The sequence below is a fragment of the Triturus cristatus genome, chromosome 9 (genome assembly GCF_964204655.1).
Source record: "Triturus cristatus chromosome 9, aTriCri1.1, whole genome shotgun sequence".
In the NCBI taxonomy this organism is placed as follows: domain Eukaryota; kingdom Metazoa; phylum Chordata; class Amphibia; order Caudata; family Salamandridae; genus Triturus; species Triturus cristatus.
Genome location: NC_140592.1, coordinates 172,876,276 through 172,898,986, shown reverse-complemented (window position 1 = coordinate 172,898,986; position 22,711 = coordinate 172,876,276). Strand labels below are relative to the sequence as shown.

At 40.0% G+C, this 22,711-nt stretch overlaps 1 protein-coding gene across 14 annotated transcripts in view; it reads right to left on the bottom strand.

Moving 5' to 3' along the window:
• Positions 1-1,043: 1,043 nt before the first annotated feature.
• The window catches only part of MAGI1 (membrane associated guanylate kinase, WW and PDZ domain containing 1), a 1,064,730-nt gene continuing 1,043,062 nt past the window's right edge, over positions 1,044-22,711 (bottom strand). For 11 of the 14 annotated variants that reach the window (XM_085624684.1, XM_085624688.1, XM_085624685.1 and 8 more), the window contains 2 exons: positions 22,055-22,193; positions 1,044-3,639 (listed from right to left, as the gene is read on the bottom strand). In XM_085624684.1, the coding sequence (XP_085480810.1) occupies positions 2,843-3,639; positions 22,055-22,193 (936 nt within the window). In that variant the 3' untranslated portion in view covers positions 1,044-2,842. Of the gene's footprint in view, positions 3,640-19,872; positions 19,962-22,054; positions 22,194-22,711 lie in introns of all 14 variants that reach the window. The other 3 variants (XM_085624690.1, XM_085624691.1, XM_085624696.1) reach the window with 1 other exon arrangement.

The window sequence follows — 22,711 nt, the reverse complement described above, 5'->3', positions numbered from 1 at the left end:
TTACCTTCAAATGAGCAGAACATACAGTCCTGTCCACCACGCGAGCACCCTAAAAGCCGTAACTACATGCACTGAGTGGCAGGCTACAGCAAGATTAGAGGATCAAGTACATGAATGAAGGATTCTGGAATTTCAGGATCTATTACAGGATTCAAGGATCCCGCGGTCTAAAAAAGCAATACAACTGGCATGGCTAAATGTTTAGCTTTCCTCTCTGTTGATGAAGGAACACTTTGGCTTGGCTCTTTACTAGTGTTCAGCGTTTCACCTGTTTTAGTGAAGATTATCAGACCAGATGCCAAAAACATCTCCCAGCCATTTTTGGTTTGTGGCGCTTTCAGAAAATTAGTCTTCAGCATCATCTCAAATACTTTCATTTTATCCTTTGAATTATTTTACCCCTACCAGCACAATCTTCAGAGGCTTCAGGTAAGTGATAGTTGAGAGAGTTAGTCATTACTTTTTTGGATTGGGTGACTGATGTTAGGCCACTGTTCTGTCTCCTGGATTTGGTAATGTCTTCAAATTTGTGGGATAACAAGTATTTCTTGGGCCGCCGCAGTGTTATATGCAGATCCTGTTGAACCTTTGTATCAGTTCGGGGATTTCAAGTTGTGGAGCATTAAAAACTGCCATAGGACATCAGACGGGTAAGAATCTCCATGGTTGTTTGTGGTACAAGAACATAGGGATCATGAGTTGGTTGAGTAGGACAAAGAAAACTATGGCAATGCATTCAACAATAAATATGTAAGCTAGATTATGTTTATTTATTTAATGAGATGTCTAGTGGATTATGAATACACTGCCACTAAAACAGACTGCATTGAGGAAGACGAATGGCAAATATGCTGTTAGTGTGGTCACTTGCAAAACTTTATTTGATAATAAAAATAGCATTCAAAGAGCTTCTCCTTTTGTTGCAGCCATATATACATTGATTTTGGTTTCCAAGAAAGAAGCTGGTACTATGACTTCCTCTATGCTTATTCCACCTATTGTTATGTAGAACTCAATAAGTCAAATAAAGCCATGAACAAATGTTGTATTTATATATGCATAGAGTTTTATAAAAAAAAAATAAAAAAAAAAAAAAAAAGGATTGGCCCACATACTGTGTTTCATCAACACAGAAAAGAGCATATATTTATAGTACATTTCAGGAAATGATAACCAAAGAACACTGACCGCATACAAGTGCTTTTATAATACACAAGCAGATCCACCATGAAGAATTAAAAGATATTCAAACTGAGAAAAGCTTTAGAATTACTTTGTGTCCCATTTTAAAACATCTTTACATACCTGATTCAGTTTACATTAAAATATATCCCTTTGGACCATTGTGTTCCATTGTCAGAAATATAAACACTGATCACATTCCTCACAGCTACATTTCGTCATAAATTCTCTTTTATACAAGAAAAAGGCAACAGTTTTTATCCCCCCCAACAGGCTCTATTAATTACAATTGAAACTCTGTACACACAATGATTGGCCATCTCTTTTCGTACAGTACCATGGCAACAACAGTGATAGACTTGCAATGCTTTTAGTGTTTGGATGGAGAGAGTGGAACAGTCTACTTGTACCCACCAATGCACTTGTAAGCAGCACTTTACTTCAGTAGTCCAGCATTAACGGCAAACATTTTGGCTCAGCTAGGCAGTAGTCCTTGAACACCTCTGGTCACCAGCAGACTCACGGTATTTTATGTACAACTTTTGTTTAGCTGCTCTCCATACTTTCAACGAATAGAATTCTTCAGAACAAGGCCCAGAAAGCATATCTTCCGGTTGTTCTCTTTTTGCGCACTTGTCGTGCTTACACGCGCCTCTAGCGTAGTAGTCATGTTTTCATTGGGCCCAGAAATGCACTTTTCAATTTGCCAATTGCCCCAAGGGGTTCCAGTGGATTAAAAGGGCACAAACTTAAATAGGTAGGAAAGATGATGCTTAACCCTTTAACTACACCCTGTGGGCGTCCCAGATTGCATCCACTACCTTTTACAATGACATGCTTATTTCCCCATCATGAGCAGTTTTGTGAAACTGGACTGGCGCTGCTTAGATTCAATTTTTAATGTGCTGCTGATACAGACAGGTGTGGAGACCTAAACCTGCATGACACTTACACAAAAATGGCAAGTTGCGGCCTTTGCATTCATGCATCCCAAGGACACTAAAGCAAAATGCTCATCGAACAAACTGTAAAACATCTACAGAGATCTGTGCTTTATAAATATCCTTCATCACAAACAGTAGTCTCTTCAAACAGCAATGTTCACTTTTGAAACTTTTTTTTTTTACTTCAGTTTCATCAGTAGAATCTGTTTTGCGTCAAGTGCACCTCTGCTCTTCGCAATCCTCTAAAACATTCACAACAAAATTTCTAATTACATGATAGTGGTAAGACACTATATAACAGTCCAGAACAAATAATTAAATCATCTTAGTCATTAAATTATTAAACTATGGTAATCTACTGACCCTCTCGTATACGTCGCAACGGGCAGAGAACTCTAAGAAAAGGAAAAATTATAAAAAACAACCGAGCATGTAGAAACAAAATTGTGTATCCGTTTGCACCAACACATGGCAAAAACATTACAAAAAGTATACATTAAAAATATACTTTCTTTAATATACATCAGGCACAACAATTTTTGTATAGTTTTGTGATATAAATGATTTTATCTGCATAATGTTTGTTGATATTTGTATGATCAGCAGGCGTTGGATGGTTAGTGTAGTAAAACTATAAATAATTTCTGCTCTGGTTACTACCCTCATCTCGACTCCTTTAAAGACACAGGCTGGAATGTGACTGGGTTCGGTTCAGTTTAGATGCTCAGATCAGTGTTACATTCCTTGTAGGGTTTCCTTCTGTATTCTGGGGGTTGCCTTGAGCTTTTATAGGTATCATACTTGAGGCTACGTTCGTCCATGTCTCTATGGTTGTTTTTTTCATCCCTGTTCCTTTTTTCAGGAGACCTTTCCCGCCGCCTCTCAGGAGACCTTTCTCTCCTCCTATCAAGAGAACGCTCCTCCCACCTTTCTGGAGACCTCTCTCTCCGTCGGTCTGTGGACTTAGTCCTTCTCCGATCAGGTGAGCGGTCTTTCTTTCGGTCAAGTGATTTCAATTGACCGGTAAGTCTTTCAAGTGATTTATTTCGTTTGGTGGGCGAGACGTCCCTTCTTCGAGTTGGAGACCTTTCTCGCCGTTTCTCGGGAGAAGCGTCTCTCCTTCGGTCATTCCGATCCCTTCTCTCCAAAGTGTTGTCGGCACTCTTAGTTCCTTCTTTCCGCTTCTCAGGCGACCGTTTGTGCCCGTTCACCACGTTTCTACCTGGTTGGTGGTCTCGCCTGCCTTCCGGTGACTGGTTTCTCCTGCCACTTGACACACGAGCATAGTTCATCGAAGTCCCATTCCAAGTGTGGTGCTCATTGGGTTGGCTGCTGTATTCTCTGCCTTTAAGGTCCTTCACGTATGTGCGTTTTTCCCCATGTTGTAATGATTTGTGAAGATCTGGTGGATAACTGGACTCCAATGATGTGAGCTTTTGCCTAAATGACACATTTTTCACTTCCGAAATATTTTGTGAGCTGGCGCTGGGGCTGTTGCCGTCGTAGCTGGCGTCTGAAAAGAATAAAGGCAAATTGTTTGGAATAGATTAATATGAGATTCAGAAAACCATGAAAAAAACTTCCAATAGTCGTAAAATCACATTGTTAAGGCGGTCAGAAGTCGTTAACTGAAGCCGTTAATGATGTAAGAGCTGAACGAGCATTCTACATTAGTATCTTTAATCGAACCCCCTGCCTACAGCGCGACATGAAGGCACCCACCTGCCTTAGAAGCAGAATTTAACAGATGAAGAGGCCTGTCTGCATTCTCCCATCCTACTGTTAAAAAACAAGCCTTGGCAAATAGTTCTGCCTTGCATTTTAAGCCCTGACTAAAATACTTACACTGCTGCTGTGAAAAATTAAAATCAAAAAGTATTGTTTTCTGTATGAAATGCATCTACAAGATGAAGAATTTCATGTGTGAGAATTCAGAGTACTTTTGAGATATAAAACAGTAGCTCATGCATTGCAATGTAAGCACTCCACTGGATGCAAAATGATACACCAAACAGACCACGAACAGCATGAGGTGACAGAGGACTGCTCCTCTGGGCAGAGCCAACACTCACTCCAAACATATTTCAAAGAAATGATGAGAAAAGGTTGCAGACAGCTAAAGCACTGAAGCCACATCTAACAAACTGAAACAATCCTGACTCAGACTTCATTTCCACACAGAACTCCTGCTATGATTCACACTCCGCTTTGTGCCCTCTCGTGACATTCATATTTTTTTAGACAGTTCTTAATATGAAATACATTTATGAGTCCTAACATACAAAGAAGCAAGGTACTACATAGTGGAGTGTCTTATCAGTGGTGTAACACAGCATGGAGCCCATTCCAAAACTGGGGGAAGGAGCGGATGAGTTCCAGAAATATAATATATATATATATATATATATATTACCTACTGGCGGTCCCCAGTAGGTAGTTATAGTTAGGACCTATTTTCCATAGGAAATCTGCAACATATATATATATATATATATATATATATATATATATATATATATATAGTGAGATGAGTCTCTGGGAGCTGCAAGGGCCTCTGCTACAGCACTGCAACCCCCTACTCCTTAAGTAACTGACGGTCAGTCAAGATGCCCAGTGTGTAACAACAGGCAATGCCCCCCGTCCATATCAGGGTGAGTGCCCAATGGTACTGCCCTACAGGGCTCAAAAAGCTAGGACTAGGATTCACTTGCACACTAACAGGTCAAACTGAATCTGCGAAGTTTTTATTAGTTTATCACTATTATTCTTAACTTGTTTATTTAATAGTTCATACCACAGTTTTTGCAGTTTATAAGTACTGTAAAGAACAAGCATTGCCATTTCATGATTTAATGGTACTAAATTTGCCAATCTCTGAAGAATAAAAGAAAGTTGCCTTTGCTGGGAACAGAACATGCGGCTAGCATTTTTACTCACTGAACCTTAACGATAGCTGTGGTTAAATATGAATCCAGTCCACATGTTCGGATATTCAAATTAAATGTAGAATTGGTATCTACAACAAGATCTCATAACTGGCTTCATATTCAGATGACAAATCTTACTTGAACAAAATGTTGCTTGATTCATTAGTGGCTCCAATATAGGCTTGTGCACAGTTATGTGCACTGTAGATAATTCTATATTTTCTTTGATTGTAGATTACAGCAATTAGTTAAAGGGTGTAGGCTTGTATGAGAGGTCTAGAATGAAATGGTCAACAGAATGAAGTCTCAAAAAAAAAAAATACAAGCAATCTAGTCTTTCATTTTGAAATCATGATGACCAAACTCAGCATCTAACCTCAATATGGAACAACTATTGTTCATACCCAGAGATTTCTGTGGTCACCAATTTTCTAGCCAACCGAGTCCAAATAGGCAGTATTAAGATTTGGCCTTCTTATCTGGCAAAAGTTGTCATAATGTTTTGTCCTTCCAGTCCACCAAGGAAGCTGCATCCCGCACATATGGTAAAGCAAACATGCTACCTACATCGAGGGTAATCCTGCTAAGCCCCTTATTGCCAATTGACTAATAAAGAGGTGGGTTTTAGCCGAGATTATGTGAACACTAACCGAGCATCAGTCATAATAGTCGAAATGCAACAGCTCCTATTAATTTCCGTGCTTTACATAAGATCCCTGTGGATAGGCGCTGTCAAGGGCTGGGGAACTAATAGTCTGAGTTAAAGAGGTTTGGAAAAAATGAAGGCAGTGCCGACATGCATCTTGAGTGTAGGAACTCGTAGGGAAAGAAACAAACAGACAGTTGAAGACGCATACAAAGGGATGATAGAATTTCAGACAAAAGTGCTGTTGGTGTCAAGGATGAGGCATCAGGGTAAGGAACTGACCCACGACCAAGAAAATCAATGAATAAATCAGAGCACAACAATAAAGTGGCGCACCTTCACAGGATGCATGGAAGGACAAGACAAGTCACAGAGGCCCTGTAGGACCACCACAATGACCAACATCGGGTGTGGGATAGGAGTAGAGTTATCAACCACTAAAATCCACTATAATCGATCCCACAGGAAAACCCCATAGCTCATTCCCACCAGAGGATGGTGGAAGATCCTCCGATATCTGCCTATTCGGTACAAACAGTATAGTAGAACCCAGATTTTAAAACCACAACACCCCCACTTACTCGAGCCAAGAGAATGTCAGATGATCCTCCTCCTCAAAAAGGACCTCAACTAGGAACCCATCATCTCTCCCTCACATATTGGCAGATCCTGGTTTCCTTTCAGGAGCTGAAAAGCTAAGACCCACATTGTGCAATAAAAAAAATTGGCTATCAAATTGCACCACTTCCTGTAATCTGTTAGATGTCCTATTAGTTAGTTGTTGATCACTAAATGAGATTGGCAGGAGTTACCAGAAGAGCGAAGACTAACAGATGTTTACCGAAATTACAAGAACACCAGCCTTTTAGTAATTTTTAAAAATTTACCTCTGGTAGGGACATTTATGATTATAATCTACTGCCCCTGTTTTTATCTTTCAATTTTACCAACGTGTGATTGTTTAATTGCGACAGCTTTTATGGTTGTTTTTTAACACACTGAATAAAGTCTTTCGGAATTGAATTGATAATTTTCAAATGCCAAAGTACAGGGTTGCTATCATTTAAAAAAAAATATATATATATAATCTGGTTGTCGTTTAAACACCCACTACAAAACTAAGCAAGCGTTTGATTCCTGGGTTCTACAGTTTGTAAGAGCTTACATTTATAATTGTGGTTGTTTACAAATAGCTGTGAAGATGGAAACTGAATACATTTAGATTTGTGGGTAGGCTACATAGAAATGAAGAACGTACATACACCCAAAAAGATTTTTTGACAGAAATTCAATAATCCGAATAGATTCAGGATTAGCAGTCATTTCTGCTCTGGGACTGTTTTTTCTCAAGTGAACAAGCAGCTGTCTTTGCAAATAGTCCTTTATAGTAAATCTCTTAAGGAGCAGCAGGAAGGGGTCATTCCTGGTGGTTACCCAGAAGTGAAAAGTACACCCACGAACTAATAGGTGAGTGGAAATTCACAGTTTTGCACATCTTCTCCTACTCCGGAAAACATAAGTAGACCCCTTTCTAGGAGGGGAACAGAATGGGAATGCCATCATTCAATCAGGGGGCAGAGGTCATGGTTTCTATAAGGGGACAAATATTTTCTAGGAAGGAAATTGGAAAAAAATGGTCTTTGCCCATGACAGTCGTCAATGCTAGAAAATCAACAATAGTAGACACAGCAGTCTAAGGATGTCCTAAAAACTATATATTCCATGCCATTCTGTGCTTGGCAAAACGTATACCTACATTTGTAAGCTACTTATTTATAAGTTTTAAGTAAATGACGATGAAAGTGCTGGAGTCCTAGAAATTATTTTTAACGCATTCACAAACCTAATGCTCCAATTTCAGACAAAAGAAACTCCTTTGCAAAAAAGAGATTTGATTCTCCAAATTTTGGATCTTGAAAGACGTGCTTTGTCTGAAAATTCCATTTATAAGATTTGATATTTTGTAACAATTTAACCAACACGGCTCTCCCTCTTCAGGGAACAATGAATTTCCAAATGTCTGCAAGTCTAGTATTAACAAAACAATACACAACCTGCTAGCATTCAATTTTCTTGCTTGCAGTTTAACTTCGACTTCTTGAATTCCTGCTATTCGTCGAATTACATTTGGAAATGTGTTTGTTATTTTCCCCTGACAGTGTGATACTGTAAAATAATCCACACTTTCTGTTCCACAGAAGAGGATACAATTAATTTCCTTTAATGAAGCAGCTACAGAGTGAGCCTTAATGTAAATTTATTTGCAGTCATCCACAAGAATTTCTCAACTGTGAAGAAAAAGTCAAAAAAATTGTTTCAGCATAATGGCTCCATTTACTGCTTCCTCAGGCAGTAGCATCTAGGACGCAGCAGACATTGCTGCATGCTTTCATGATCTTGTCAGATGTAGCGTGCACATGCTAACTTACAGCCATGTCTGAGCGCTACTCTTTATGTTTGCAGACGTTGAAACAAGCGTTGAGAGTACAGGGTGGAGCAAGTCTATTGTTGGAAGCAAGCCTTAGAAGTCTAGCAGGATGGTACAAAAGCATCACGATAAAAAGGCGGTCAGGCCTCTGTCTGCCAGTACCTTGTTTGCAAGGTTCATAGTCTTAAACTCTATGTTGTGACTAACAGCCAAAGGACAGACTACGGTGATTGGGTTGTATTAAAGTGTTTATAGACTAAGGATGGGTGATCTGGATACTTGTGCTCATTGGTTTCATACAGGATGCCTCTGTCAAAAGCCTTGCGGTAGCCAATCCAGAAGAGGACCATTGCATGAACAATGGCAGAGTAGTGATGTGTTTAACGTTAATGGGAGTCCACCATGGCAAAGGCGGAGGAACACCATCTTTAAATCATAGCTATCCTTCTGGCTGAAAACAGCTGAAACCTGAAAGTCATCAGCAGGCTGCAAACTGAACTAACAGGTGTTCAGATGTATTAAAAGAGAAGCCAATCAAGGAGAATCAATGCGGGGTGAGCCAAGCCAAGAAACAATTGCTGGTTTAGATCCCCTAGGGAAAAGATATTTAAGATACATCCAGGAAGTAGGTATTCTATTACAGTTCAGTCATTTCTAAACCCATATGTTATATGGATTTCTTACAGCGCACTACCACCCTGGGGTCTCTCGGAACTAAATAAAAAGCAGTATCAAGGCAAGTGTGCACAAAAGAGAAGCGATTTTAGTCTTTCTAAAGGTCAGATGGTTATTACAACACTGAAGCTCTTCAGGTAATTTGTTCCAGAGGGACGGGGCACAAACCGAACAAGCGGCCCCTGGCACAAGCTTTGCAGTATTTTGGGACTTGCAAGATTAAGCTATTTAATGATCAAGAGATTATCTTGGGAAGACATTTCTCTATACGGTATGATATGAAACCTCGAATTGTGCCATATAGAAAACGTTTGACTATACTGAGAGTTTTGAAGATAATGTGCTGTTAAACGGGGAGCTAATGTGCAGCATTCTGAAATGAAATGATGGAACTGAAATTAGGGGCTCCATTGGTCAATAAAACTGCTAGATTTTGATTAGATTGGAAGCAATATAGAAGGGAAGACTTTATGTTGCGATACAGACTGTTGTAATAGTTGACTCTAATGCCATTAATTGTGGAGATAGTCATGCTTCTAATTTCCTGAATTAGGTGTGGAAGAATTGCACAGACATGACAAAGGGGGACGGTGCATAATTCTTGATATAGTACAGTACATCTTTATGTAGGACTAATTAAAACCATCTATCAAAAGGCAATGTAAGCAGTAGTGCATTTAAAAAGAATTCATATATGTTAAAAACATACACATTTAAAATGTTAATGTAGGGACCTACGGGTCAGGCATGCATGCCCCAACTTTCGCCTTGCTAAAAACGTGCCTGGGCCCCTAAGGTGCATCATGCAGTTTCTTAAAGTACTGTTTTAAATGGGACCTCACAAATCTCTGGAGAGCGGGCATGTAAGTGATACAGGGGGCACCAGGAATTGTCTATTACATTATTTGGGTCCATGTGAAAGCATAAAGTAAATAAAGAACTGAACTGTCTAGTTCCTCTGAGTCCCAGATGCAGGGTTCACGGAAGCATTTTTTGAACACCCGGAAAAGCATAGGGTTTATAAGGTGCTTTTTTGACTGGTTCCACAGCAGTAACAGCGCAGTTTATGGGCCTCGCTGGGTGGTCCAGTCTGCGTGGGGTGCTTTCAACCTGATGCAGTTGGGCCAGGAGGGCGATGAATGTTCAGTGATCTCTCAAATTTCATAAATCTCCTTGCCAGGATGGGGTGTTCAGCTGAAAGACAGGCAATCACTGCATGTCAGCAGGAGTGAATGTCTAGAGGCAGAAACTGTGGTTTTAAAAGGGCCCGTTTTATTCGTTCTGAGCAAATGCAGATGATGTAAACAAGTACACAAGTGTTTCCTTACAAGAACGCAGACCCTACAAAGATTTAGTCTTCATCTTTTTTTTTTTGCTGGTAGGCAGTCCAGGGTCACTGACCGTCCAAGCCTATATCGAATAAGTTGTTTGACCTGCATTGACATGCATATGTCTGTGATAGGGTGCCGCCTGCTTGGTGTTGCTTCCTAGAACCGTCCCGATGTGTGAGCGTGGAGCAGTTTTCTGTGTATCGGCTAGCCAAGATATCCAATGTGCCATTTTGGTGATTAACATTTTGAAGTTTGCATCGAAGTGGGTGTTGCCCATAGTCCAGCTGCCTGCAAGTTCTTTACCGATTGGTCCAAGTAGTCCTGGACAGCAGAGCGGCTGGCCATTTTGGAGAGAACACTGGGGCGGTGCATGATAATACAACAGCTGACATCTGGCAGTCAACTTGAAAAGGGAAGTCTGTTTTGACCCAGAGACTGACTGTTTTAGAGAGTATAGTCTTAGGACCAAATGAAGTAGGCCAGAAAAAGGATTGCAGCACCTGTTCATCAGTACTGAACATAAGAATCTGCATTGTGTCCATATTGAGCTTGACCCACTGCAGACACAACCACAGGTGGATAGATGTTGAAGGCAGTTTTAACAGTAACTGGGTGTCATCAACAAAAGTGTACCTATTTCATCATTAATAATTAATAGCAGCTAGAGGCCTCTTTCAGACGTTAAACAAGGATGACAAGAGGAACGAACTCTGAAGAACACAATGTTAGATATTTGGAAGAAGGCAGAATTTTGACCCAGTATCCTCTTTTGACATCTAACTCAACTGAAGGAGTAAACCAATTTGATACTCAACATCTAACAACTTATGTTATGAAGTGACTGAAAGAGGATAGATGCTATCGAATACAGTGAAATGATCAAGTAAAATTAAGGCAGTAGTGATGTCATTTACTGTTAAGCGGAGATCATACAACAAAGCCAGGAGGGCACACTCCATACTCTGGTTTGGTTGGGAATCCACCTGAAATTCTTCCAGAACGTAATGTTCAAGGAAATTATTGAGTTGCAATGCCACACACACCACAATTATTATTTGCCACTGATAACTGTGTTATATGTTAATAGAAGCCAGAAAAGTGTTGAGTTTGGTCTTTTTCAGTAAAGGTAGTAGTACATGCTTTGAGTAGATCTGAAACAGTGCCCACCTTAATATCAATGAGAATTCATGGAAATGGGATCCATAGGAAAGGCAGATTTGAAGTCCTTCATCAAAGAGAATAAAGAGGAGTTATCCACAAGGTCAAAGTCCGACCACATTTCTGTGGTATGAAGTGGAAGTAATACTTCTGGACACTTTGAAGAGGCAGAACTGCCAATGGCATCTCTAATTTTTGAAATTTTAGTTTTAAAGAAATTTACAAAGGTCTGAGACTGATGAGAAGGGGAAACATTACTCACGAGTTCTTATACAATTCTGAATACTACATTTTGTAAGAGGGATTATATGATGTCTGTGTAGAGTCCCTGACTATTTGGAAGCTTTCTTTAAAGAGCCAACTTAAAAGTTTAACTAAGGAGCAAACCTGTGTACTGTATGCTGCCATGTAAATTTAATATGCGCCAACGTATCAAGGGTGCTCGTTATGGCAGAACAACAGATATTATATTTATCAGTAGGCTTAGAGGCGTTTTTCAAATTTACTCTGTCTTTCATTAAAAGTAGGTTTAATAAAGCAGGAGTGAGCTGCGGCCAAGGGCTTGTGGGTGTAATTGACTGCAGATGGAAATATCTTTAGATTCCCTAATGTCCATACGAGTGCCACGGACATGTATGTGATAGCCATTCCTCCTCATTTACCACTGTTGACGTCATGTATACAATAGTGACAGAAGGCAGTAGTGGTGCTTGCAGCATGCTGTAGGAGCCATCAGTAGCTCGAAACAAGAACTTTTCGTTTTAACTTATGTGGATTTACTAAGAAGGATTCTACTGCCGGCGTGCTGTCCTGCGACTTCTGTTGCATGACTAGTCTGTGGAGAATAGTGTTGTGGTTCATCGGGCCAAAGAGGGCAAGGATCACTAGTGTACATGCATGGCCTTAGAGAGGAGAATATATATATATATATATATATATATATATATATATATATATATATATATATATCAACCAAGCATTGACAGAAGCTTGTCTGGAACTACTCTCATGCAAACTTTGCAGAAAGCTAAATCTTGGAACTATTTTTTCAGGCTTTAAACATAAACCAGTCCTGACACATCCTTTTTCAAATCTGCACCTGCTATCTGCAATGTTTTTATTATGTGCACCTTTCAGAGCCAGCTGCTGATTGCATTTAATATGCAATTACTTTCTCGTTCAAAGCCTCTTGGTTAACCAATATACCTTTCTGGCAGAGGAACACGCCTCATCCCATGGATTGTCAAACCAGATGGATAGAAGAATACAGATGGAATGCAGCTGGCATGGTCACAGTCCTTTTCAAATATTTTAATTAGCAAACGTTTTACCAGAAAGAGCTGAAGCTCATGTTAGCCAGACTCCAAAATATACACTGCAACCCACATGGTCTAGTTTTAATAAATATAAAGAGCTCTGCATTGCAAATTTCTTCAGTTTGGTAGATTTGACATCTTAAACACACCAAACTTAAAACCAGTATTTTGGGGGAGATGACACGCGTACCCGGGGGAGGGTTCTAGGGAATGAGGAAAAGATTGCATAACTTACCTGTGTCCCCCTTTCTTTAATATAATGAAACTACTCTATCATTGTGGTCAATAATACACCATTATTTATCAGCCAAGTGTGGAATTCAGAACAGCGTCGTCTAACTCTGCAATTTAGGAGGACAAAATTAATTTGGATAGGGGCCTCTCCGTAATGTCTGTTCTCCCACTTCCTCTCCAGGGCGCAGTCAATGAGGACTCGGCATCTATGCTTACACAGACGCCATACACCAATCTCACCTTATTTGATATTCTCACTGTGCCCTAGATTTTATGACATTGACCCGTTTTCTTCACCTTCGGGACAAATCAATCACCCCTAAAGTGGAATGGTCATCCCGTAGTCATGACAACTGCAGGATGTCGGATGCAGTGCGTACACTAAAATACTGCACTCATTGCTGTTTACTCAGAACACATTTTTATCAAGTGTTTTAAGAATCTCATTGAGAAACTATGGCGATCTCGTGTGCAAGCCACCAGTTGCTAGATGAGGCAAAGCCGGTTATCTTAAAGAGGACCACATTTCTGGAGCACCAGGCGAGCGTAAAAGCTACAGCCCTGAACGTCAAAAAATAAATAAAATAACATTGGCTTTTAATTTCTTATGAACATAATCTTACTATTATGCAAATAAACGTCAAGCAGGCACTCCACTGACATTTTCCAAAAAGACCTGACATTTTGCGAGCTGAAAGATTTATGAACAGAATACCAACGTTTAATAGATTTATCCCCAAGAGAATGTAGCTCGGGCAACTAGTTTCACTAGTCAAAGATGGCTGCGTTATTTACCCAACACTGTAGCTAAATTGAATCCATCAGACTAAAAATATGATCAGCAAGAGTTAAATAAGCAAGATTTATAATGAAAACTTTTTACATCATGTTAAAATCAATTCTCAAGGAGCGGTTAATACCCTCAAATTCTGCCAATGAATGGTTTTAGGTATTTAGAATCGTATCTATTGGGAAGAGGTCTTGAATAACATGAACCTCCTAAGGTGGATATTCATAGACCCGAGCTGAGTGAGTGCACATCCAGATCTGGTTAGAACCGAATAGAGTGCATGGATGCCATTAAGTTAATCATACTTGGGTGTGCAACACATCTTTGAAGACATAGGCTGGGTTGAACCTCATGTTACAAGCAACTCAGTAGGCTTTCAAAGCGCACTGAAAGGAATCTTGTTTAGTGGTCGATGTAAAAATGTGCTTTCATTGCACAATATCCATTTTAGCATCGCACATACCGGTTTGAATTATTTAGCAAGAGAACGTTCAGCATGTAGCATACTATCTTATAAGCATAATGGTGGATTTTAAATGTAGTACAAATGCACTCTTGTACATTTGCAAGTCAGGTATTTACAGGTCAGGCATAAGACATGGAACTTGAATAGAACTCCAAAGTCTGAATTTTGGACCTTACTAACATGGGGGCGGATTACGATGGCGGGCGGAAAAGCATCCCGACCGCCGTGGTAGTGGAAAAGTACCATCCTCAGGTACCACGGCAAAACCGACGGTCAGATTAGGATGCACTGCCTGAAACATCTTACCGCGGCGGTCGGATTCCAGGACACACCGCTGGAAAAGCTGAAAATCCGTCTGCGCCATCAGAATTGCTGCAGAAAGGCCCAAGACCGCCATTTTCCCAGCGATCAGGAACACATGGAGCTAGCCGCAGTATTGCTACCACCGTCACCGAATGGCTGGATTCTCCGCTGTGATGTGATGGGCTGTTTGAGGCACCGTGATTTGACCAGCGGTCATAGCCGCATTCCGCATGGCGGTCCCTCTCTATTGGCTCCGTCCGCTACTGGTGGGGAAGGAGATTTCTGGCAGAACCCGAAACACCGCAGTGGACGGGGAATGAGCTATCTATGCCCATCGTAATACGGCGGATGCAAGGACCGCCGATGGAGTGCGGAAAAGGGCATTTTCCGCCACCACCAGTACCGCAGATGTGCCTCCACCCGCCATTCTCATCAGCCCCATTGTTCGGTTTGTAGTTAATCATGGTACCAAACACACAATACAAAGACTACCGCTGTGGCAAAATGTTAACCGGATCTGGGGACCTTGGAGGAGTTTTGAGGATTCCATTAGTCAATGGGTAGAGCAAAAATAGAGATATGATCACTACCCTTAACAGTTGATGCCACACTGCATAGGAGGTGGGTTATAATGTGGTTAACATCTCAAGATCAGAGGACATCAGGGGGGTGACTGGCATGAAAAACAGATATTAATTTGTGAAAAGTCCTATGACATTGGGGTGCTTTCACTATAAACGACCCAAACTGCAAATTTAATAGACGTAGCTTATCATGGAGTTGTAGGGTTTTGAGTTTCAGCCACGAAAGAAAGATTGTCTATAACTGTCTCACTAGAAGCTGAAATGGGGGGCTACTTTGCCCCCCATTTAAAACATTTTTACTCACTGGCAGAAGGTGCAGAAGTGTTCGAGAAGGGGACCTTATGCCAAAAAACTAGACATCTACTACAGTTCAGTAGTTTGACTCCATCCCTGCGCTCCCTCAAAAACTCTTGCAGGTACTCCAGCTGTCAGAGCCATTCTAATATCACCCATAGGCCAACCAGTGTCATTCAGGTGAGTGAAAGGCTGACAGCTGGTCCCCTTGAGCATCGCCACTCATTGATCACAGCGAATAGCTATTCAATACCATTGGTGAGAGAGGATTGTGCTAAGTAGATGGGCATGCGTTCATTTAAACCTATATTTAATCTAAACTCCATTAATTAAATACCATTCTTGGAAGCGGCAAAGGATCAAAAAATGCCCTACTGTCACACATAACAGTATCACTAAATTTCAACATCAAATTGCGGTCCATTATGCTACCAGCTGGGCGACACCAGGAATACGGATGTGTCGAGCTAGACCTACAGTTTCCACAATAAGCTAGCCAAATTAATATAAGGCGGTAATGCAGTGGTGTGGCTATAACCTCAATAGTTACTGACAAGCTGTTTCATTAGGTTGACCCCTCTCCCAGTTACAACAAGCAGGCGGCCAGATTCACGCATTTTGATTTTGTTCTTTTTACTTTGCATCACCATGCTGCCTTAATGGCACTTTAGGTTTTTACTTCAATATAGTCTTTCCATCCACATAAATGTCTCTTAATACCCCAGTGGTGTAAATCAAAATGGTAGGGCATCCAGCAGGACTTGTTGAGAGGCCCCTGAGAAACTGATCTCATACAAATCCACAAGCCTTAGGCTGAATGGTTGTCCCATGAGGCATCGGGGCCGCTCTGCCGTACACCCCTCTTACTGCAGCATTAATATTCCACGCTGTAGTTTACTTTGGACCCTTCCCACTTGGCAGCTTACTCTGCATGAGAAGAACTGGTTAAGTCGATGTAGCCTGCCTGGCCCATCTACCTCTGAACAAACGCTATTCTCTGGTCCCATGTCCATCCTTTGCATCTGTGTGCGGCTGGCCAAATTAGAATGCCTAAACGACCAGCATCACAGTGGTCACAAATCTGGCTTTGCAGCTGGCAGACTGTTTAGAAAGACCAGAGTTAATGAGTACCAAGTATTAGCTACCCATTAAAGATGCACACAAACAAGCAGTGCGAGAAGCATGGGTGTCTGTACAGGACTTAGTGTTCTTACTCCAGCACCTTCCCGAACCCTAAACTGCTCTACATTACTACGTGATGTAGTCCCAAACTTCTTCCATTTTTTAACTCTGGATGCCCAGACTCTGCTTTTACACTGATGCAAAAGGTGGATAAATGGCATTGACTTGACAATCTCAGCTTTCTTATCGGTGTAAAGGACAATATTGATAAAGCTAGGAATCTGGGGTGATGTTCTTAAGCCAGCTAAATGTCAAGACAAAAAAAAAAGAAACTAATTATATCACAGTTTCTGTATCATAATTGAGCCATGCCCCACCCACCCCTTTTGCTTTATTCTGAAGATCAAGGTGTGTACATCATACTTTTAACCTCTAATTTTACACTTTATGTTGTGGTTGCTATAGCCACGGTCATGGCAAGTCTTAACAGCATGTCTTCAAGAAATACATCCTGTGCTTAATTTGTAACGCTCAATGTTTTGCTCAGAAGTGCGTGGTACCAAGGCTGAGTTAACACCACCTCATGTCTCTTTACTCCATCACCATGCCCTCCCTGCATGTCACCTTCACAGGTTCTTTTTCATATCTGCTTTCTTCCCCTTTGCCAAGGGTTTTCCTTCTTTCCCTTGACTCATTTCTCCTCATTGTGTGTTTGATGAGGGAAAATAGCAGCTGATCTCCAAAAATGAGTGCTGGTGGGCCCCACCTGTAACCACCGGCTCAAATACATGGTACAAATGCGAGTGTTTCAAACACCAACCAACATTTCCATACCGTGAGGTAAAATTCAAGAGACGTCCTAAATTGCCTTTTTACTACAGTTCAAGGTGCTCTCACAGGAAAATGCTATCTTACTTACAGTGCTAAAATTACTTGCACCCTTGACACCTTTTATGTTTTGACAAGATGCAAAATTAGGCCTTTTACCACCATTGGGTAGTCAACGTATCCCTAGAGTGCATTTTATTACGAGATCAGAGAATCAATTCTGACAGGTCATTTCTCAAGGTAGCAAAGAAAAATTGCAAAACTAAAACCAGGATCAGGTTTGTTTTCACATATGGTGGCTATGTGCAGTAGCAAATAAACCTATCCATTTTAGGTGTGAGTGACATTTCTGCCCTTCTGTTAATTTTCATAAACTTTTATGGAAACTGCATAAAATGTGGGAAATGTATTCAAACCATCGGAGAAAGCGTTTGCAAAAATACGTTTTATGGGGAGATTCAGGCAAATAGAATTTTGCTAATTAACCTTTAGTAAGAAAGTAAATGGGTAAGAACAAAATGCAAATTGGCCTTTCGACGTTTTGTTTCTTTGCAAAAATATTTTGCTAAAATATTACGTCCAAGTAAAAGAAATTCCAGAGGAGTTTCCCCCCAAATTTCCCTGAAGTGCATCTGGGTAGAAAAAAGACAATGTCTCAAGTTCAAGAATCAGCAAATTGATTGAATTGATCGAAGTATCAGAATTTCACAGAGTCCTAGCTTTGGTGCAGGTTTGGAAAAGTCCACTTGAATGCATTGCCTCCTAATGGAACAGATTCTCTGCTACAACTTACACATGGAAAGATTCGATTTGTTTTTCATAGGTTATGGGAAAACTGAAATACACTAATGTCCTTGTCGGTTTATGGAACGACTGATGCTCATGGCAGCCAGCAAAATGATTCAGTGAAATTTGTCCTGGATTTGCAGTTTCAATTCCATCTGGCGTAGCCTCCATTTCACTTATTAATATCCATGCAAGAGCAACTCCAGATTTATTACATCTACTGTCGATAAAATGAGCACCAATTGATCATAAATACATGTTATTTACAGAGTATGAAACTGGCAATAAGTGTGGTATGAAGTGCTAGTCAATTTTAAAATAGCATCCCAAGGAATCAATTTAAACATTTAAATCCCTCATGTGTTTGTCTCCCTGACCTCAAAGAGACTGAAGTAGTTCAAAGTTCCATTAGACATATAAAAACACCAAAAATGAGGAAAGAAATAGCATATGTCAAAATATATGCAAAAAGATAATGCTTGAAATCTTCAAATCGGAGGACAAACATATGAGGATACGAAGCACCACCCAATTCCCTCCAGTGGTTAACAATTTGAGGTACAGCGCAATCTGGCGATGGCTCAATGTGCTTTTCCTGCTCAGTCTGCTAATATTATTTTTCCTTTTGTTGTGCTTTAATCTTCGAGGTCTTTTCCTTTGGTCTTTGTAGCCCAAAGTTGAGCACCACAGGCGGCTGCCGACAGAACACTTTTGGGCATTCCATATTTTTGTATCTTATAAACTATTCTAAGAATTTAAAGCTGGAATACCTTATGAAATTAAAAGGATTTAAAAGATGATCCCCAAAGAATTAATTATATCGTACTAGTATTTGTATAAGCCTAATCAAGAGGAAAATTAGAAAGTGAAATGTATGCCACCAGTGCTGTTAACACCAGACACATGAGATCAGGTGCATAATTCATTCTAACATCACAGTAGACACATTCAACGCAATGACAGTCACAATGTATATTTCATGCGCTTCCCTAAACTGCTCAAATTAAATGCTGGCACTTCCCTACAGTAACCTTTCAGAAAGCACACCACTGCCAAGCGCAGTGTTTGAATACCCCAGAGACACCTTCTGCATTAAAAAACACGTTTCATCCCAGGGTAAGCTCATGCATTCTTCACCAGGTCACACTCAATGTCCTCTATCATCCACACCAGTGGTTTCATTCACATACAGGCCATCATTCTAAGTAAAATCTTAACTTGGCTGGTAACCCGTTCGCAGCAGATTAAGGAAACCTGTCTGATGCAGGAATACCGTATCTTATATTTGCACTTGCAGTACTACCCTGGGTGTTTAACAAGAGGCCTTCATCAAGTCAAACATATTGGATTTTGTCTACAGAAAATAGCCTGGAAATGGGAAGTTACCAGCAGAATTTGGTGCAGTAGCACAGATTTATAACCACAGTAATCCCCCATTTTGCAGGGGAATACTTGTAATCCTGGGATAATGGTACACCAATGAATTACAGCTAACCATTTCACTTGGAATGAGGGCCATTGCCGCAGAGCAGCCATTTGATTACATTTGAACAACAAAGATGCACTATGGTAGGGTTGCATTCTAAACTGGCTTAAATGATATTGATGGAAGTTTATGAGGTTTGATTTGATTGTTTCTTGCGTGCAAGCATCTCAGTTCTGCAAGTTGGTTACTGCACAAAATACAGAAACCAGCAAGGTAAAGGCCTCTAATGACTCTGGGGTAAAGTATGTACCATTGAAAGGATGCAGGGCACGCAGGAGGGATTGTTGTACATACAAAAGTATAGCAAAGCAGAAGCAAGGTGAGGAGAAGGCCACAGCACAGAAAACACCTAATAACGATTCAGCTACAAACCGTAGTTTGATTATGGCCCATAAGGTAGAAGCAAGGCTCTCCGAGCTTGTCATTTCTCATACATGCAGCGATATTAGGAGGAATCATCGCTGAGGAAGGGAAGAGCCCAGCACCAAGTAGAGTACAAAGAAAGGAGAGAAAGAAAAGAGAAAAGTAGAACATTTAGATACCCTATGACAAAGATGAAAGGAAAAATCTTCATATTTCAAGAAAGTTTATTTATTTCCAATCAGGTTGTCTAGGTGACACCCAAATAAGGCTGAAGAGACAGCAGTTAGCAAAGTGACATATTAAGACAGCAAAGAAGTGACCGAAAACCCAGGAAAATATTGCATCCATTTTTTAAACTGAACAGAGACACAAGATGTCAGGGGAAAAAACATTGACATTCGACAGCAAGAGAGAAAAGTCCACTGAAAACTACAACATTGAAAATAATTACAAAACTCATTACAAAAATATACAGCCTCGAAGAGAAGCGTGTTCCAATAGAGAGACAATATTGGAAATTAACATTGCATTAGTAACCATTCGTGACTGCAATCGATAGGGTCCAAAGGACAACTAATCCCAAATGTTTATACAACTACATTTCACAGCAGCAAAGCATTAGCGAATTAAACTCCTGCTTAAAATATGCACGTTTATTGCTACATTTGTTAGCAGGCCGGCATTTCCTCATACTGTTGTACAACCATATGTTCGTAGACTGATGACAATTTAAGCGGATAATCGCTGTTGAAAGGATACTGCGATCATTTAGGAGCAATGCAGGGATGAGCATAGAAAACATTCCACATTGTCATGGCCAGTCTTAAGCTGCAGCCTTCTACATTTTCAAAAGGTGGGTCTATGGCCGTTACCAGGTAAGGTAGTACATCAACAAAGCATAAGGTATTTTTTGAGACCAACACCTCAAAATTAAAGTGGTTCCTTTTAAATCTTAATAGCAATGCGATGTTCACATATCCAGAAGCACGGATGGTGTCTGGGTTCACTTAAAGATTGACTCAATTGTACAGGATTGCTTGCCATCACTTACACATGAACTACTTTCCTTATGTGATGGCTTCATGCAGTATCACTGCAACAGCCCTACATACCAGTGATGGGTGGCATATTAGCTGGGGATATGGTGTTTTAGATCTGTAAAATGCTCTTTTATTTCAGTTTAGTTCAAATCAATGTAGAAGATAGACAGACATTTAGGTTTAGTTGGACTTTTCAAGAAAAGGTAAGTAGAAAGTGTAACAAAAAAAATCAGTTCATATGTTGTGCAGAATGATTTTTTTAAGAATGTAGTGAAAGACAGAAAAGTTCCAAAACAGTAATATATCCCAATAGGGGAGAAGAATTTAAGGATATCCTTCAAACACAGTTTCGATAGAAACTTCAAAGACCTTTGGTTGGGGAAGGGCCCTATATCTAGGGCATAGATTTTCAACAATGATCTTAAATAAATAGGACATATTATACAGTATTTTCCAGCAATATTATTCAAAATCTCTTTACAACTAAACTCGGAACATATACAAAATAATTATAATTTATAAGTTCTCTTTTCCTGATATGTTGCAAACATCATGCTGGGAATGTAGTTCTCACACAGTCAATAAAATGCTAAGACTCCATTAACTTTGTTTTTCTTAGTGTGCTCAATAAGCCAAATGCATAATTGTACATGGAGTATGGATTCAAGAACAAATACTGGGAGAGGGATACAATGATAAACACATTATATCCCTGAAATTAACAAGTTCGACAATATGGCTAACAAACCTACTGCTCAAAATGACCATACGATGACCATTTGCGGTTCCTAGTTGTGTACTTATTCAAAGAATATAACTATTTGGTGGCATCATTAAACCACAATGTCACAGTTTGGCACAGTTCAATACACATTCTCTGTTTAGCTGGACAAAGAAGAAGGTTTCCTGATCATCGCACAAGATGCTATGATGATCCTCCCTTATATTGAGGCCCAGTCCATGGAATCAAGCAAAAGATGAGAATGTGAAGAAATTTCAGCACAAGCGAGGCAATTAACCAAATTTTGCAAAGGTTGGTAAGACACTGGTGGAAAAGGAATAGAGTAAGAAATTCCTGCTTCAGATCTGGAGACAAAACATTCATGGAGTGATGGTGGGGAAGGAAGGAATGTTTTCATAGTTTGACCCACCATATTCTGGTACAGAGCCATCTCCACGTTTCAGAAACAGGCGGACTCTGCGGCCACCATTTTTAATCAGTTCTATAGCCCGAGCGTGCTTCATGTTCTTCGTAGTTTCGCCATTGATCTCCAGTATCTCATCACCAATCTGGCAAAAAAGAAATAAAAGCTTAGAATCAAATATGTAGGTGCGAATAGTAGGCTCAATATGTAGGCCTAGCATGCAATGTATGAAATCTGCTTAACTTTATCCTAAAGGTGAAAACCTCTTTTGGTACCATGTTCATTAACTGTATCCTCAAATACAGTCTAATATTCATGCAACAACAAAATAGATTTTTATATGCCAACACTATATATGAACATAATATTAAAACCACAAGTTGGCAAATACAGATCTTGACGTATACGTTGCAGAAATAATTACATTTTTCCCTTTCATCCTCAATTTTATTAGTAAAGTATTCAAAGGAGTTCATGAAAAATGCTTGTTTCAGAGATTCCACTTTAAAGATTACAAAATCGAGAGAGCCAAGCACAAATAAGACACGTATAGAAAACATTATGTCCTATACATGGTAACAAATTGTTGACTTTTGAAGGGAGTTCGAATAGGAAATTGACAGCATAAGTGCCTCTGTGGCCCTTATTGATAATAAATTATTC